Source organism: Electrona antarctica, assembly GCF_951216825.1.
Source record: "Electrona antarctica genome assembly, chromosome: 10".
NCBI classification, from domain to species: domain Eukaryota; kingdom Metazoa; phylum Chordata; class Actinopteri; order Myctophiformes; family Myctophidae; genus Electrona; species Electrona antarctica.
The window spans coordinates 14,799,517-14,817,321 of NC_136791.1; the positions used below are offsets into that span (position 1 = coordinate 14,799,517).

Below are 17,805 nucleotides of genomic sequence, written 5' to 3' on the forward strand. Positions count from 1 at the left end.
GAGCGTGGTTCAGACTCTCCTCGTTGGAGTAGGAAACCCAACCGTACTGTCTGTGGAACCCTGTGTCCTTGTCCATGGGAAGCAGACATCTCTTCACTGGTCCAAACTGTACAAAGTACTCCCTCATCTCCTTAGTGTATATGGTCCATGGTATTTTAGACACAAACAGCTCAAACACCTTCTTGGAACGGGTCGCCGCCATGTCGAGTGTTGTTGGGGTGAACATGAACAGTTCAGACGACCTCGTAGAATCCCACAGAATCCTCGTAGAGGTATTGGAGGAAGTTAGGTTAGCGTCTTGGATTGGGGGCTCTAGTTCAGATCTTCTGTGAAGGCATCCTATTCTCTCCTAGCTTCAATGAGTTTTAGCACTGACAATTTCTATTGAATTCCATTGTCTGTCGCAGGCTCAGTCTTATATAGAGGTAAATTGGAGGTGTATTATTATACGCCAGTAATAATAATAGTAATTCACCTCACCATATAAGGACGACCGGTAGATTCCTAGTAGGGGGATGTCCATGTAGGGTCATCTCTGTAACATCACGTCTCCAATATGGAGATCTCTTTCTGCCTGTCTGTGTCCCTACTATGGCCATAATATTAAAATCTCTATATCTATATGGCCTACATGCCCTTTATATGGGCATATCGACAGCCGTAACCGTAATGGAGTTCCGAATGCAACCACGCCCAAATATGGAGTGTGTTGTCTAACCTCAATGTGTCATCATGGCAGGGGCACGGTGGCACAGTCGGTAGTGCTGTCACCTCACAGCTAGAAGGTCCTGGATTCGATTCCCACTGGGGACGCTGTGGGCGCTGGGGGAGTGTTCCCTCCTCCGCGTCATCAGTGCCCATACCCGATGTGGGGTTGGCGAAAGGGCCTTTCTGTGTTTGCATGTTCTCCCCATGTCCCCTAGGGTAGGTACCCTCACAAAAACATGTAGTAATCCTGGTCTCTAAACTACCTCCCCCTGGCCAGCCGGGGTTCCTGATGGAGGGGAAAGGAACTGGTTGGAATAACGTGTTCCTTCCACGCGCTACGTCCGGCCAGGGAAATTCCCCCCTGTCAGGTGAAAAGAAGCAGCTTGGACTCCTCAAGCATGGAAGGAGGCATGAGGTCAGTCCGCTGCCCCCCCAGGTTGGCAGAGGAAGTGTAGCGCCCAGGATTACATTAGATAATTGGCACTGGGTGAAAAAAAACTGGGTTGCAAAATCGTGGGATAAAAATTATAGAAAAAAATCAGGCACAATCACTAAGCTCCATATATGGGTACAACAATGGGCCAGGTCCATATACAGTATAGCCATATACTAACCCATTCCAAGCATTCGTTTTGCACGAAAAACATGAATGAAACCTAGTATGACATGTCACATACTACTTAAAGCATAATTCAAATTTGAAGATTTTGCCTATGTATCAACCCCTGAATGTACCATAATCCAAAATGTATATAATAATCAATTTTTAATATGATATTTGGATGACCCTAAGGATCATAAAAAACCTTGAACGATTACTATTGCAATTTATCTTGGGTCAAATGTTAGATTGACTGGCCTTACAAGTGTTACATGTTGTATCTTGCTGCCAGGTGGTGCATGTGGAGGAGGATCTGTGTGCGGAGGCGGTGAGCGTTTCGTGGGAGCTGGTGCAGGGCCTGAGCAACAACCCTCATGACTTCTGGCCCGGTCTGAGATGCTTCGTCTCCATGGCGTACCACCGCGAGCTGCTAGCACTGACGGGCGCGCCCAAGTTCACTGCCATCCTCAAACAGGTGACTAAAGCAGTGTTTCCCAACTTGGACGTAATGGCATGTAATGCTGAAAAATGAGTTTTTGCTAGAAAAAGTTCAGTTGAGAGGTGCGAGGAGGAGCAGCTGTGTTCAGTTGAGAGGAGCGAGGAGGAGCAGCGGGGCGAGGAGGTTCAGTTGAGCGGGGCGAGGAGGAGCAGCTGTGCTCAACTTGATTCATACTTCCAGCTCCACTCCTGCTTTGCCGATGGGATCGCTCAATCGGCAAATTGCCAATAATAATATGGCATTTATTTACCTAAATAAATGCTGTCTCTTGCGATATGTATACCTGGCATGGTGAAGGTAGATTTTCTTTTCACATTGTCACGCATTGTGAGCTTGTAGATTGGCATACATTTAATAAACACACAAAAAGAAAATAAGTCTCAAAATAAACATCGATGACTGCACACAACTGGAATTAAATTAGCCCATAAAGCTTTTAACCCCCATCCCTTGTACTTTATTTCTGATGTATCTTTTATTTTTTTCTTATGTCAAAAATTGAATCTGTGGAAACGGCAACTATTGTACAGTGACTGTTTTCTATATAAAATACTGTACATGCCGGAGGTAAACTTAACTGTTCTCGATAGATAGGAAGTCAATGCAATTCACAATGGTTTACTTTATGGCAGGATTCCAGTAGAACAGGAGAAAAATGAGCACTGCACTCTCCGTCTCGTGGATTAAAGTTCTCAGTCGCCACGGCTTATTTCAGTCATTTGGATGAAGCCAGCGTGTCTTCTATGAAAGCCTGCTGCGCACCGAAAATAGCAGATCTACAAGCGGCCAAATACATACAATCCTGGGGGTCCTTGACATGAAATAGCTTGAGAACCACTGTTATAGAAACATAGGCTTTTCAGAAAACTGTCGGGAATTAGAAGACATTTGTATAATCGGGTCTGAGGTCTCAATGCACGGTGGTGATAGATGTGTTGGTGTGTGTGTGCGTGCGTGCTGCTCTCTCTGCTGCAGGTGGCCAGTGACCTGGTGGAGCTGTCCCAGCTTAAGACGGGCGTGTTCAACGTGCTCATCCAGCACTGCTGTCACACGTGGCTGCCCGGTCTGTGCGCTGGCCCGGGGGGGAGCCGGCGGTGGGACGTCAACGCCACATTTTCCAGCAGCCTCGTCCACATCGACATCCTGACCGAGGCGTGCGTCTACGGCCCAGTGTTCAGGAGAGACCAGCGGTATATAAACCTTCAAAACGTGTCAACAACACCCATTTAAACCGGGAATCTGTGTCATTTTATAATAGCTATATAGTGTGGCAACCCAGGGATGGTGGAGGTAAGTTTCACCATGAAACTGGAGACTCAGAGACCGTTTGCAAAACAGAAAGGGTCTTTATTCAATAACATCGAGGGAAAGGGAGGGTGGATAAAAACAGTAACTGAAGTTCTTCCCGGCTGGGGTCTTTGTCCTTGAGCTTACTACAGGACAGCACTGTTGTGTTCAACATTCAGGAGGGTTTCTTTTGGTGTTTTGTAGTCTAATTCAGGAGGGTTTCTGATGGTGTTTTGTAGTCTAATTCAGGAGGGTTTCTGATGGTGTTTTGTAGTCTAATTCAGGAGGGTTTCTGATGGTGTTTTGTAGTCTAATTCAGGAGGGTTTCTGATGGTGTTTTGTAGTCTAATTCAGGAGGGTTTGTGTCTGTGTTCTGTAGGCTAATTCAGGAGGGTTTGTGTCTGTGTTCTGTAGGCTAATTCAGGAGGTCCAGACGTACGTGGAGCAGCTGGGAGAGCAGTGTTCTGCCAACGCAGTAGTGACTGGGTGAGTTGATCAGCCCTTCCTCTAGAGTCTAGCCAATTTCTTTTTAGCTGTGAATTTAACTTCAGCCACTAGAGGGTGCTCCTGAAGCACGGGCCATTTAGAACAGGAACCCCTTACATATTTGATTGTACTTGTAACTTAGCTGTTTCTCTGCATGTGTCTTATCCTCCTGTTGCTTCCAGTGAGGACAGGGATGAGCAGATGGCTCGTACGTGTGCGCTGGCCTTCCTCAGCCGCCTGGAGGGCTCCGATCCACTGCACGAGAAACTGATGGAGGAGCTGGTTACTCTTCTCCTGAAAAAGGTGCTTTTGACCTGTGAACCCTTCACGTGAGATTGTCAACAGCTCTCTTCCATCTGATCATGTTGATTGTTCCAGTGGGTTGTATAAAGATGTGTTTCTCTCTGTTTTCACATTTAGTCTGCGGAAGAGCAGACTCAATGTGTCACTTATGGTGCAATAAATGCATCTATCGCATTGGAGCCCCTAGCGTTTTCTTTATTACTTGCGCAAGCAGAGCGTGCAAGTAATAGTTTTCGTCCAGGTATGTCGCCGTTTGATGTGTATGCGGCGTGCCAGCGTATGACGTAATGACTACTTGTGCTTGATATGGCAGTGGTGTCAGATTACATACATGTATACATAGGGGCATTACCTTTAATCCTCCCGACACTAAAACATATCGTCATTACGTCACCATCGAAAACCAATTACACCCTGGCATTGGGTCCTTTAATCCACATCTTTATTACGTCATCATTGAGAGCTAGTTGTACCAGTTATACCCTGACGTCATATGCTGCTACGATACATACGCATCAAACGGGGCTTACGCAAAGTAACCACAGTATACCGCTAATCAACTTACAAATTACATATACATATACATAGAGGCATTTCCTTTAATCCACCCGACACTGATCGACATATAGTACTTGCGCGCTCTGCTTGCGCACTAGTAGGCCATTTATGGCCTACTAGTGCAGATCATTATACACATGCGCGCACACTTAACACACAGACGCATTAAGGGTTGCACTAGTGTCTCATATTTTGGTCACATGTTTAGACATTTTGCAAATCTTTCATTGTCTCCACCAGGCCGAAGGCATGGGGAGAGAGTATAGTTTTGCACTCCGTCCGTCCGTCCGTGTGTCCGTCAGTGTGTCCGTCCGTGTGTCCGTCCGTCCGTCTGTGAACAGCTAATCTCCGGCACCGTTAACCCGGTCGATGCCAAATTTTGCACACACACTCCCTGGATGCTAACGATGAACAGGCCGTTTTCAGAACGGCCTGTTATAGCGCCACCAGGAGGCCGCTTTGTGCAAAACAAGTTTTTGGACAGTACACCTACAGATTTTGTCCAAACATCACGCAAATTGGTACACAGTCTCTCTAGAGCCATTCAACGAAACGTGTCTTTCAGATTTCTCAGACTCCATCCTGATTGGCTAAGATTGGCTTCCAAAGTTCGCAGGAGTGCTCAGTTTCAAACAAAATGCTGCAAATCATGAACACATTGTGTGATTTCCGTGAAATTGCGCATGCACATTCCCACTAGGCCGAGGAAGAAATGCCACGTGAACATTTTCACATACAGCCAGCCAACGTTGTTGCGATCTGACACGTTGTGAGCTTGTAGATCTGCTATATGCGCCACCAGGCGTGTTAAGTAAAGTACTTGAGTAAATGTACTTAGTTACTTTACACCACTGGGACCACGTGTAACATCTTGACAATGATCTCTCCCCATTCCCTCCAGGACAAGGAGATATCAAGGTCAAAAGTGCGTTACTATAGCAACTCCTTGCATCATCGTGTGAAGAACCGGGTGTGGCAGACACTGCTGCTGTTGCTGCCCAAACTGAAGGAGGTGATTATTCTGTCTATAGATTACTTATTCAAAAACAAAACAAGAAGCGTGTTTTATATTAATTTCTTAATCAATGAATCAATGAACCTTAAGCGTTATTTTAACTTTGTTTATACTTCATATTATGCAGTGTCATGTTATAATGATCTGCAAAGCGCTGCGACACATTCTGAGCTTGTTTTTCTTGCTAGTCTATTTGAACTATTTGTATTGTTTTAAGCTTTTCAATGATTATTTTGGTGAAATTAATGATTAGCCTGATTAAGTGTTGCACCCCTAAAACTAACAATGAGAAAGTAACTGTGTGCGTGTGTGTGTGCGTGTGTACGTGTGTGCGTGCGTGTGTGCATGCGACTGCGTGTGTGTGTGTGTGTGTGCGCAGGAGTTTGTGGAAACTGTGCTGAACCAGGTATTTGAGGCAGGGTTTTGCAGTAACCAGGCCTCAGTAAAGTACCTGATGGAGTGGATGATGATCCTCATACTGTTCCACTACCCACAACACATAGAGCGGCTGTGGGCCTGCTTCAATGTGGTGAGTTTCCTCAATGCACATCTACAAATGATTTTAAGCAGTTGCAGTGTGCGTGTCACAATTCTTTCAAAGATAGCAGATATACCTGTACAGTACAAGCTCATAGTGCGTCAAATATACTTTTAAAGCAAACATTTTTCAACTCAAATCTTTTCTTCTGGGGGACGGTGGAACAAAATATATTGAGCACTGTTAGGATAGCATTTAGAAGACAAGGCCTCAGTCTAAAACTGATAAAATCTGCAGTTTGCTGATGTTTCTTCTTTTCATGAGGCTCAGATAAAACCCTTTAATCTTTCCCCATCTCCAGTTGTGATGTATTCATGATTTTGCTTTACTTTGCTTTCCTTTGATTTGGTGTTGCAGTATTTTCATCCTGCCTGTTCATCTGGGAGAGCGGCTGGGGTTCATTTGGTGGGAACGATTAGTAGGCTGCCCCGAAGGGAGAGAATTAGAGTTTGGGGTTGAACATGGGTCACAGTCAAAATGACAGTCGGTCATCTCTCATCAACAAAAAACGCTTGTGTTTCATTTTTTTAATGGTCGTGTGCGGTTGGCGTTTTGCTTTTATTCAGGATGTAGAAAAGACCAAGACGAGCATCTGCACCTTCCTGTCAGTCCTCGTCCATCTGAACATCATTCTGCCCTTAACGAAAGATAAGGTACAGTATGGCACTGGTTCGACTGGGGCGACTGTGGCTCAAGAGGTAGAGCAGGTCGTCCAATGATCCATGGGTCGGCGGTTCGAATCCCGGCTCCTCCTGGCTACATGTCGAAGTGTCCTTGGGCAAGACACTGAACCCCAAATTGCTCCTGATGTGCTGGTTGGTACCTTGCATGGCTTCCGCCGCAATCGGTGTATGAATGTGTGTGTGAAATCTATGTAAAGCGCCTTGGATAAAGGCGCTATATAAATGCACCATTTACCATTTTACCAAACCTTTACCAGCCTGTGACCCAAAAGAGACATTTGATGTCTCCCCGGGACCCAAACTAGTGAAAATAGCAGATCTACAAGCTCACAGCGTGTCAGATCGCAACAACGTTGGCTGGCTGTATGTGGAACAGCAGCAACATTATGTTTAGAAAGATACCTAAACATCCTAAAACTTTCAGTCATGAAATTTTGCTCTGCTTTATTCCATGTGTGTGTCTCTCTCTCTCTCTCTCAGGCAGTGCAGTGGCGCAGAGCGCTGGACGTGTGCCTGCAGTGGTGCTTCTGCCACAACTTCAGCGTGCGTCTGTATGCCCTGCTGGCCCTGAAGAGAGTGTGGTCCCTGGGCCCCGGGGTCCGGGAGGAGGCCCAGGCCCAGCAGGGTCCATGCGACGGTCTGGGAGGGTTAGCCTCCGTCGTGGAGACCTGTCTCAACCAGGCCGAGGCCATGCAGAACTCTGGGTGAGCATAGGATAGCAGCGTAGCACTTGCACTAGCCTCGACGACCTAAGAGGCGTATGCAAAGGCTAAACGTATGTAATTTACATAGCATTTTATGTAGACCTCAATTTGGGGGTCCTTGGCGAGAAACAGTTTGAGAACTACTGATTTACAGAAGGCATTTGTAGCATCAGGTCTTAATGGGTTAAAGCAAGTTATTATTTCACATAACCATTTAAACCCTGTTATACTTCACTGACCCGGAGCCCCCCAGGGGTCTATACGAGGCCCATCAAATCTCTTCGGCGAAAACAGCCGATCTATAAACTCGTGACGTGACATGATGTGACGTGTTGGTGATATTATTTCATTTGTTGTGATGCTGTGATAAAAGTGAAGTGTACACCCATGTGCCCTATAGAAATGCCAACAAGAACTGGATCAGAATTCAGGAACATTTCTTCTTCGGTGCCTTCCATCCTATCAGGGACTACAGCATCGAGGTGCCTCTTCATATCACGTCAAATATGTGAAAATGAATCGTTCACCCGTTTTGTAAAAACAGAGCAGTACCAGTAATTATGTTCCCCTCCCCTTATCTCCTACCCCTCGTCCATATATCCTAGACCATATTCCACACGTTTCCCAGTCTGTCCGAGGTATCGGACGACGAGTGGATCCCGCCGTGGAAGTTTGAGAAGCTGTCGGGTTTCTCCGAGAGTCCCACTCTCCCACTCAGGAACCCCGTCCCAGACTTGAGCCGGCTGCCGCCGGGAGACTGGGTCCAGCAGGACAAAGGTAACAGAGCCCCTCTGTGGGATCTGTGGTTAGACTGGCATATTCGCCGATACCGATATGACAAATAAGCGCCGATCCGATACTTTTCCCGATACCGATACAGTATCGGGACATCTCTAATTTTGACAGTAACTTTTTATTTAGTTTTTAGTCGCCCTGCGATGCGTTGTGAGCTTGTAGATCTGCTATTTTCAGAGCGCAACCAAACATAAAATGACTCATCTTTTACTTCTACTGGATCTCTACTCCACTAAATGTCCTGTCCAAACCAACAAGATACCAACACTTGGTATCTGTCCGTGTCCGTCCGAGCAGCAGCAGGTGAACAGGACAGGGAGGAGCGATGGGCGGAGGTGCAGAAGAAGATCACGCCGTGGCGCCTGGGCATCCACGAGCAGGAGCCTGAGCTGCAGCCGCTGGTCCCCCAGCAGAGAGCCTCCCGTCTGGGCATGAAGCTCCACGGAGCCCTGGTGGTGGTCGCCTCGCTCATCGACAAACCCACCAACCTAGGAGGTCAGTACAGTAGCCTCGGACTGGAGACCCAGGCCATTATATTTCAAAAGTAAAAAAAAGCCTGGGCAAACGACCCAGAGGGGACGAATGGGAGAGGGGAGGCAGGTACATAGGTTGGTTGAACCAATAGGGAGCCAGCATCCGTTTCCCTCTATGCCAAGAAAAACTTGGGCACTTTCAGGCTAGGAGGTCAGAGATGAGATCTGTGATTCAGGCCACATTTAGATGACGGTTGTAGTGGGAGACCCAAGACCCATGTTTGAACATGTCGACTGACCACTGACCACACCTCAAATGTATTTGTGCTCCTTCATTGTGTATAAGAGAGACTCATTTCTACAGCTATGGAGGCTTTTGCATACGTGCACCTCCCTGGGCTGGTACAGACCACTCCTTGTAATAAACGTGACATTGTTTCAGTCCACTCTCGACCTGGATTATTTATTAAAGTCTCTGTTATGTCTCTATAGAAACAATCTCCATAATGCTCTCTCACAGTTTATACAGTGATTGAAAGGACGTCCTCATATTGCCCATGTATTGTCCCACTGCTACTGTACCTCTCCTCACACCTTTAACGGCTGCAGGTGATAAGCAGCTGAGTCTATTTGAACGTGTGTGGACAGAGGAAAAGCCCTGTGGTCCAAACCAATATTGATATTTGATGTGCTCTTAAGTGTGCAGGGGCAGGCAAAGCCACCACATGTGTTGTGTAAATATTTAACATTCACTCAATATTACACATTATACTCTTATGGTGTCTATGGCCCTATATTAAGACTCCATACCCGTTTTAACAACAATCAAAAATGATTGATGTCTTTGGTAGGAATTCACACATGATTCACAACTGGACAATATCGTCTCTGTCGGGTGCAAACGTCATATGTCCGACTCCAAAACTGTTACTTCTCAAGATTCAAATTCCAAAAGTATCAGATCTACAAGTTTGAAGCGTGTTGTATGTTTCGAGCTTGTGGATCTGCTGCTTTTGATGCTCATGTGTGATGCTGTAGTGTGAGCGCCGTTCATTAAAGGACCACTTTTCAACATCTTTTCATATAATTGGTCCTCACTAATGTTCATGATAAAACACCACCATTTTTTCCTACTCAGTCTGTGTCTCATAGGAGGGCTTTGGGCAGTTCGGACACCCGTCCACCAGTGACATCATCATTAGGCAGATTTTTTTTTAAACAAGATTTGTTTGTAAATATATTTAGATTTTTATTATCGTGAGAACAATGGCTTAAACTTTTGCATTGCAACATTTCAGGAAAAGAAAGCCTGCCGTTTCTATTAGCTTGGATTCACCATCGATGATGTCACTGGTGGACGGGTTTCTGAACTGCCCACAGCCCTCCTATGAGACACAGACTGAGTAGGAAAAAATGGTGGTATTTTAACATGAACATTAGTTAGGACCAATTATAGGAAGAGAAGTTGAAAAGTGGTGAAGTGGTCCTTTAAGAATTAACACTAAAAGTTAGAATTTGGATATAGGAGAACGTTCTAGTCTCGAATGTTTAACCCACTGAAAACCAAACAGTGGTGTCTGTCTACACACAATGAATAGACCGTTCTGACGTCTTCAGTGTCACGTTGGAAAAACCTTGTTCTGCTAGCTGTTCAGATGTGCATCATCATCATCATCCTCACTGTTGCTTCATACAGGATGTCGAGGAACACAACATGTATGGAGATATCAGCATGACAGGCTTTAACTTTTAAAAATGTTTGTGGTCATTTTAACATCTTCTTTGGCTTTTGTGAGCACCCCAGACGGTTTTTGAACACTTCCAGACCCGTTATGGTCATTCAGCACTATAGCTCTATGTGTTTCTGGTAATATCATTATCCACTCGTTTTGTATGTCCATGGCAAAAAAGGGAAGATTTGATGATGACCCCTGCTGTGGATCACGTGTGTATTAGATTTGATGACCCCTGCTGTGGATCATGATCAGATCAGATTTGATGACCCCTGCTGTGGATCATGATCAGATCAGATTTGATGACCCCTGCTGTGGATCATGATCAGATCAGATGTGATGACCCCTGCTGTGGATCATGTGTGTATTTCTTTCTCCCAGGTCTGTGCAGGACGTGTGAGATCTTTGGTGCCAGTGTGTTGGTGTTGGACAGCCTCCGTCATGTCCTTGACAAACACTTCCAGGCCCTGAGCGTCTCCTCTGAGCTGTGGCTCCCGCTGCAAGAGGTGGAGTAGAACGGCCTGTCCGTGATCACAATTTACAATTTAGCAGACCCTCTTAATCCAGAGCGATTTACAGTAAGCAAGAACAACACATGGTAATACATCAAGTACATCAAAATAGTCAGCAAGAATCATAAGGAAGCTAAGAACCTAGCATTTGTCTAACAGTAGAAAAAACGTACAGTAAAGCTATGCGTATACACTATAGAGTGCTATCTAGATGAATCTAGCCTATGCATACTCCTGTAAAGTCAGATATATATAAGAAAGGCTAGATGGCTCACCCGCGCTGCTGGCCAATGGAGAGTGACGTTGCTATGTGGCGGCCATCTTACTGGGGTGCAGCATAACATTGTGTGCATGTACTTTTTAAATAACCATAACTTGCAAAATTTTCAACCGATTTTCAAACGGTTTGGTTTGTTATAAACGTCAGACGTCCACATGCTTATGCTTTCATATGACGTTCATATCAAAAATAACATTAAGCAGATAACGTTAACAACGTGGCTATGATTCAGGATGCTTAACGTTTGCACCTCAGCAAGATGGCCGCCAGGTGAACTACGTCGGAGACTCCGCCTTGAGCCATCTAGCCTTTATATATGTCTATGTGTAAAGTCGTCGAGGCTAGGGCAAGTGCTACAGGCTAAGCTGGAGTTTGAAGAGGTGAGGTTTCAGACTATGGCGAAAGATTGGGAGTGAGTCTGCAGTTCTGATTGTAATCGGAAGTGCATTCCATAATTTTGGAGCCAGAAAGGAAAAGAGTCTGGGACGTGTAGATCGTTGATTCATCGACTCTAGCTCTCAGAGAATCAATCAACCATTTGCATGGATTCTAATTTCTCTGCCCTAAACATCAGCATGTCTGTAACATTTAAAGGAGGAATTTCGGACTAGGCATTTTCTCACCATAATCCGATGTTGCTATATCCCAGAACGAGTGGTACAGGTGAAAATCTTCATAACTCCATCCCGAGTTCACTGCAGCGCCGAGCATTCGCAAGACGACATTTCACCTGTGATTTCATCCAAGTTCCCTTGTATATACTATGGCGGCCCATTTGGAACACAGCCACTGCGGAGAGATTTTAGTCATTATGAACGACTGATAAAAATACGAGATTTACCGCGAAATCCACCCGCTTATAATATGCTGTCAAATTTATAGGGCTATAGTAGGCATTAATTTACGAAAAACACAAAGTTAGAATGTGGAGATAAGAAATATGTTTTTGTCTGGTCAGGTGAAGCCTGCGGAGCTGCCTGACTTCCTGCTGCTGAAGAAGAGTGAAGGCTATTGCATTGTGGGAGTGGAACAGACTGCCAACAGCCACAGTCTGCAGGACTATCAGTTCCCAGAGAAGACACTGCTGCTTCTGGGGTAAGAGGAGGGCCTTAATCCATGAAGACCATGAGACCAGATTCTACAAATGTATTTCAGCTTTTCTGAAATATCTATGTATGTTTCTATATTGGTGGTGCTCAAACTGTTTCGTGTCAAGGAGCCCCAAAATGATATGTATTCGGCCGCCGACCCCAATCTGAAAATATTTTGTTCCAGGGACCCCACAGAAGCAAATATTTGAGTTAAAAACATTTGCTGCAAAAGAACATAACGGTATATTCAAAGATGTGCACACGTTTTCACGATTTTTCAAAAATAGCTGATCAACAAGCTCATTACATTGGCCATATTGTGTATAGCTAAGCCTACTCGCTTCTAATGAGCACATTGATCAGGTTTTTTCTCAGGTGTGTGTCTGTGTTGTCATAATCCATTTTGTCAATAGGTGTGTGCAGATTCTGAATATTTACGATGATTCATTCAACTCAGTTAAAATGTAACCCATTGCACAAAAACTGCCCCCCCCGCCCCCCTTCCACTGCTTGCCCTGACCTTCTGCATGTGTTGCAGTTACAGTTAACATGCTATTACATGTCTATGTGGCCTCCTGGGAGCATGTTCCCACGGGGCCATTACCAGAGAGAGAACATGCTTCTTGTTGAGGCTCGCCGGGCTGTAATTGGTTCTCCCCCGGGACAGGAGAACAGGATACGGATTACTCACACACCCGTACAGTACAGTACAGCACATACAGTATGATGACTTCACCATCATGCTCTCTGTATAGCTCAGAACTAGCCTGGCTAATAAGCCAGACTCAAATCACACTGTCGTGTGGTATTTGAGTCTGGAGATGCTGTGTATGGATCTTGTTTCCCGGGGGGCGGGTTCAAATATTTTCTCTTTGACGCAATTGGTCAGAGCTACTGTCAGTCAAAGGTCCCAAGCATTGAACGTCACTGTACCAAAGCCCGCCCATATTGCATACCGTGTCCCGATTGGCCACACCAGTTCTCTGGTGTAGGAAATGGGCGTACAATTGAGCCTCTCCAGACCGTAATCCGCCGGCAGGCAATTTTTTTTTGCCAACGGCTGATTCGGTCTGGCTTATTAGCCAGGCTAGCTCAGAACAGCTTCTCAAAAATTTTGGGTTTTTCAGTACGCCTGGGTTTCTCATTTTGTAAGTCCAAAACTGTTCAAATTCAAAAGTAGCTTGAACACAAGTTTCAAGCTTGTGGATCTGCTACTTCTGATGCGTTTGTGTCATGCTGTAGTGTGTGCAAGTAGGACAATGTGAAGATAAGAGGTTTCAGGTTTCTGCCCGACGAAATATGAATCACTTTACAACCCTTTAAGTGTTGCTGTTGAACTGTTTAGAGAGAGAATGTTCCGTGGTGCTTTAACTGAGTAGCTTTTACTCAAATTGTTGAAAAACGTTGACTACCTTTTTTCATAGACTAAATGTTATGGAGGGACCTAGTGGAGAAGAGATCCACTAGAACTAAAAGACAAGTCATTTTAATTTTATGTATGGTTGTGCACCGGGTGTTGCACTCTGAAAATAGCAGATCTACAATTTGTCTATTTTCCGCATGCAACCAAAAATGAAAAATCGGAAAACAGATCAAATATGGCTAAAACTAAATGGAATTTTATTCAAATGACTATGACTAAAACCAAATAAAAATGTACTGTCAAAATCAACATTGGTTTGCAATGCCACTGTTTGTTCTAGCCCACCTCATTCATAAAGGTGTGCGTGTGCACGTGTGCGTGTGCTTCAGTTTATCTGTTAATGAGTCCATGCTGCCTTTGTGTGAGAGCAGTGCTTGGTGTGTGAGCAGCTGTGCTGTCCCCACAGCGCAGAGCATGGTCCTGCTGCCTTAATGGACTATTACATTATTATTACACTTATCTCAGCCCATTTACCTCAGGATTAACCCATGCCCGAGACCAGATTCTAGTACAAATGTCTAGTTTTCTGAAAAACCCATGTTTCTATGTCAGTGGTTCTCAGTACTTTTGGTACTTTAAGTACATTTTGAAGTCAATTCTTTTGTACTTTTTCATTTTTAATTTCTATATTGCAGTATGGATACAAAACATGTGAGTACTTTTCCCGACCACTGTTAATTATCCTTTCCTACCCTGTCTGTGTCTTTCTTCCACGTTCCTTTCATAGCAACGAGCGGGAAGGCATCCCGGCCAACCTACTGCAGCTGCTGGATGTGTGTGTGGAGATTCCCCAGCAAGGTATCATCCGTTCGCTCAACGTGCACGTGAGCGCCGCCCTGCTGATCTGGGAGTACACACGGCAGCACTTCACCTCTGGCTGAGCTGGAGTCACAGTTCTTGTGTTTGGAATATCAGCCCTTCCCCTATTGCCTTAACGAAAGCTATCAACGCACACATTAAAGCCTTATTTATGCTTTAGCGACATAAGTAACGCACTGTATAAGTGATACCTTTTGTGGGGTGACAGCCCGAATTTGATTTGTTTTATCAAGTCTGAACAACAGCATAAAACCACAACAGTACGGATTATTGTGAATCTGATCTGAACCAAATTCCTACAGTAGGTCGCTTGCCCACAAATGGCCGGTCTACAAGCTCACAATGTGTCGCAAATGTGACACGTTGTGAGCTCGTAGCTCTGCAATCTTCGCCGCTGACTCACTTACTAATGACAGCGTGGACGGTCAGTCCTGAAGATCACATTTCAGGGCTGGACTGGGACAAAAATTCGGCCCGGTCATTTTCGCGTGAATTTGGCCCAGACCGGCCCACAACAACCAGCGTGCAGATAGCAGAAACTCTACCGCCCACTCCGTCGAGGCACACACAAACACACAAGCCCTAATACCACCACTTTTACAGAACAACATAAATGATACAAACCAACAGACAACTACACAACCCTTTGTAGAGGGTTTATTTGTCACTCACTGATACAGGTACAGTTAATTTATCATGATGGCACTGGCAGAATGGCAGCACGCCCGGACCTTTCCTGGTGGCCTGCCGCCTATTGGCCTGTTTTTTTTTTTTTTTTTTAATCTTGGCGGCCCCCTACGGTCGCGGCCCACCGGGAATATGCCCGGTACGTCCTGTGGCCAGTCCAGCCCTGTCACATTTGAATTACAAATGTGATTAATTTGCAATGGGAACAAGACCTTTGTCGCAGAGAGATACAACACATTGGGCTTTACTCTGACCTTATGCAGACTTCACTCTCAGCAAGCATGCATCATTATGCATTGTGTTTAGTGAGGAGATTTTACTTCTGGTTTACTGCTTGTATCAAAATGATAACACTATGTACTGGTAACCTATGATAGAGGTGCATTAAGTGATGTTTTGTTAAAATAAGTGTTAAATAGCTCTATGCTCCCATAGCAAGCATTGCTATAGAGTGTTTGTTCTGCCACCGGGGTCTGCCTGTCTCTCCAGCTCTTTAGTAAACTCTTTATGAAATGCATCTTCAGGTTGCGATACCGTTCTGATTCCATCAGGAGGGAGAACTCATACAGGATACGATACCGTATTAACCAATTTAGGCCTGACGTCGAAATAAAAAAAAATCTTCTAAATTCTGACAGTTTTCTGACATGTTTCTGTACTAGTTGTGCTCAATTTAAAAAAAATAGCAGACCTACAAGCTTGTAGCGCGCCACTCGGTGGCGCGCTATGAGCTTGTAGATCTGCTATTTTTCAATAGCTAAATTATAACATAATGTTTAAAACACAAAAAGGGTTGTTGAAATTGGAAGTGATGACACAAAGAAGTGAGCAAACCAAATTGGAAGTGGAACACTTGAAAATTGAAGCTGATGAATGGGAACTCTCTCCTGGTTGGATGAAATTGGCAACCCAAGAGCTACAGAGACGGCAGAGGCTCCTGTAACTGAACATTATATAGCAATGATTCATCATCTGTTTTTACGTCTGGAGACTCCTGTCCAGGACCATGGACATAGAAAGGTAGACGCCTCCTTCGGGCATCTCGAGAGGAGGAAAGCTTCTATAACGCAAGCTTTAACGGAAGCTTGACGTTCGGTATAGGCCAATCAGAGGCAATGTAAACGTTTGTTTTCTCATGTCAATAAACCTCCCGGAATAGATGCGCTGTGCTGTGGCCAGTGGTCCCTTGAGTGGCAGCGACGCAGCGGGCCTTCCGCACTTTCGCTTGACTTCCACCTTACGGTGCGAAACACTGTTGCTCCAATGAACTGCAGGGGTCAATGAGGCCTCTAGGTGTTTCTATCTGTGTCCAGGACAGGCTTCTGCTGGAGACGTCAGAATCTAGAGTGTAGTTCACCAAAAAAATTACTCTTTTTCAACTACACACACACCATGAAGCCTTGAATCCATGGAGATTTTGTTTTTATTTTCATTGCGTTCCTGAGACAATAATTCAAATGATTTGCTGTCTCATCAAATGATTTGCTCAAAAACTAAACAAAATTGCCATGAATTCAAGCCGTCATGGGGTTGATAGAAAATTTATAGAAAATAAGTATTTCTTTTAGGTGGACTATCTTAACCTTAAAAACATCATAACACAAAAAACATCACTTACAGTACACTGCCTTTAAGATTTGGTCACATTATTGATGGGAATACGGTGTACATGGATGGGAGTACAGTGTGATGAATGAGTTGTATCTCTCGGGCCCGATTGGACTTTAATTTCCCCAAGGTTTGTTTCAGTTAATGGCCATTCAACTCTCCTCGTGGCTGTTAATCAGGGAGTGGAGAATAAATACATACTGGATATATTAGTATATTACATTAACATATTCCAGTGGGCTCGTCTAAATGGAAACTATGGATATTCCTTTACCCAAGTTTCTTGTTTGCATCAGTGCCTCTAAAAGACTGCAAAAAATATAAAAAAAATAATAAAAAGTTTTAGCTCTCGTCTTAGTTTAGCCAAACATTTTTTTAAGTTGTACAATAACCTAAGATTTTTTGCAATGTTTCTTAATGCAAATGTAAATTGTGAATTACTTTTTTTTTTTTTTTTACAATAAATACAACTATTATAGCATTGGGTACATGTTTATTCATATCTCTGCATATTTTAACTACTTCCGCCCTATACTTTCTCTATAATGTTGTATGATGAATAGTGAAAACAGCCGATCTAAAATGACAATGCGTCACCATACGACTCGTGAGGTTTTAGATCGGCTACTTCAAGTTCCACTGAGCAGTTCTGCCCTGAATGACCCAAAATAAAGGATGCTAGGTTGAAAGTGGTTAATTTACGTCCCCTGGAAAGCGAGGTGATGTAAGCTAATGTAGCAGAAAAAGTTAACCCATTAAGATTAAGACCACCTGAGGCCGATTCTACATAACATCTCTGTCGGGTAGGAAAACTCATATCTCCAAAACTGTTTATTTTTCAGGATTCTAATTAAAAAGCAGCTAAAGAGTGCCACGGTGGCACAGTTGGTAGTGCTGTCGCCTCACAGCTAGAAGGTCCTGGGTTCAATTCCCGCTCGCGGCGCTGTGGGTGCTGGCGGCGTGTTTCCTCCTCCGTGTCATCAGTGCCCATACCCGAGGCGG

The 17,805-nt window shown here is 44.6% G+C and overlaps 1 protein-coding gene across 4 annotated transcripts in view; it reads left to right on the forward strand.

Moving 5' to 3' along the window:
• The window catches only part of tarbp1 (TAR (HIV-1) RNA binding protein 1), a 54,173-nt gene extending 36,927 nt beyond the window's left edge, over positions 1-17,246 (forward strand). For 2 of the 4 annotated variants that reach the window (XM_079511720.1, XM_079511721.1), the window contains exons 19-32: positions 1,602-1,784; positions 2,784-2,998; positions 3,510-3,581; positions 3,764-3,884; positions 5,344-5,454; positions 5,837-5,986; positions 6,562-6,648; positions 7,159-7,382; positions 7,783-7,864; positions 7,988-8,159; positions 8,436-8,672; positions 10,765-10,889; positions 12,134-12,270; positions 14,417-17,246. In XM_079511720.1, the coding sequence (XP_079367846.1) occupies positions 1,602-1,784; positions 2,784-2,998; positions 3,510-3,581; positions 3,764-3,884; positions 5,344-5,454; positions 5,837-5,986; positions 6,562-6,648; positions 7,159-7,382; positions 7,783-7,864; positions 7,988-8,159; positions 8,436-8,672; positions 10,765-10,889; positions 12,134-12,270; positions 14,417-14,570 (2,070 nt within the window). In that variant the 3' untranslated portion in view covers positions 14,571-17,246. The remainder of the gene's footprint in view (positions 1-1,601; positions 1,785-2,783; positions 2,999-3,509; positions 3,582-3,763; positions 3,885-5,343; positions 5,455-5,836; positions 5,987-6,561; positions 6,649-7,158; positions 7,383-7,782; positions 7,865-7,987; positions 8,160-8,435; positions 8,673-10,764; positions 10,890-12,133; positions 12,271-14,416) is intronic. The other 2 variants (XR_013790914.1, XM_079511722.1) reach the window with 2 other exon arrangements.
• Positions 17,247-17,805: the final 559 nt, after the last annotated feature.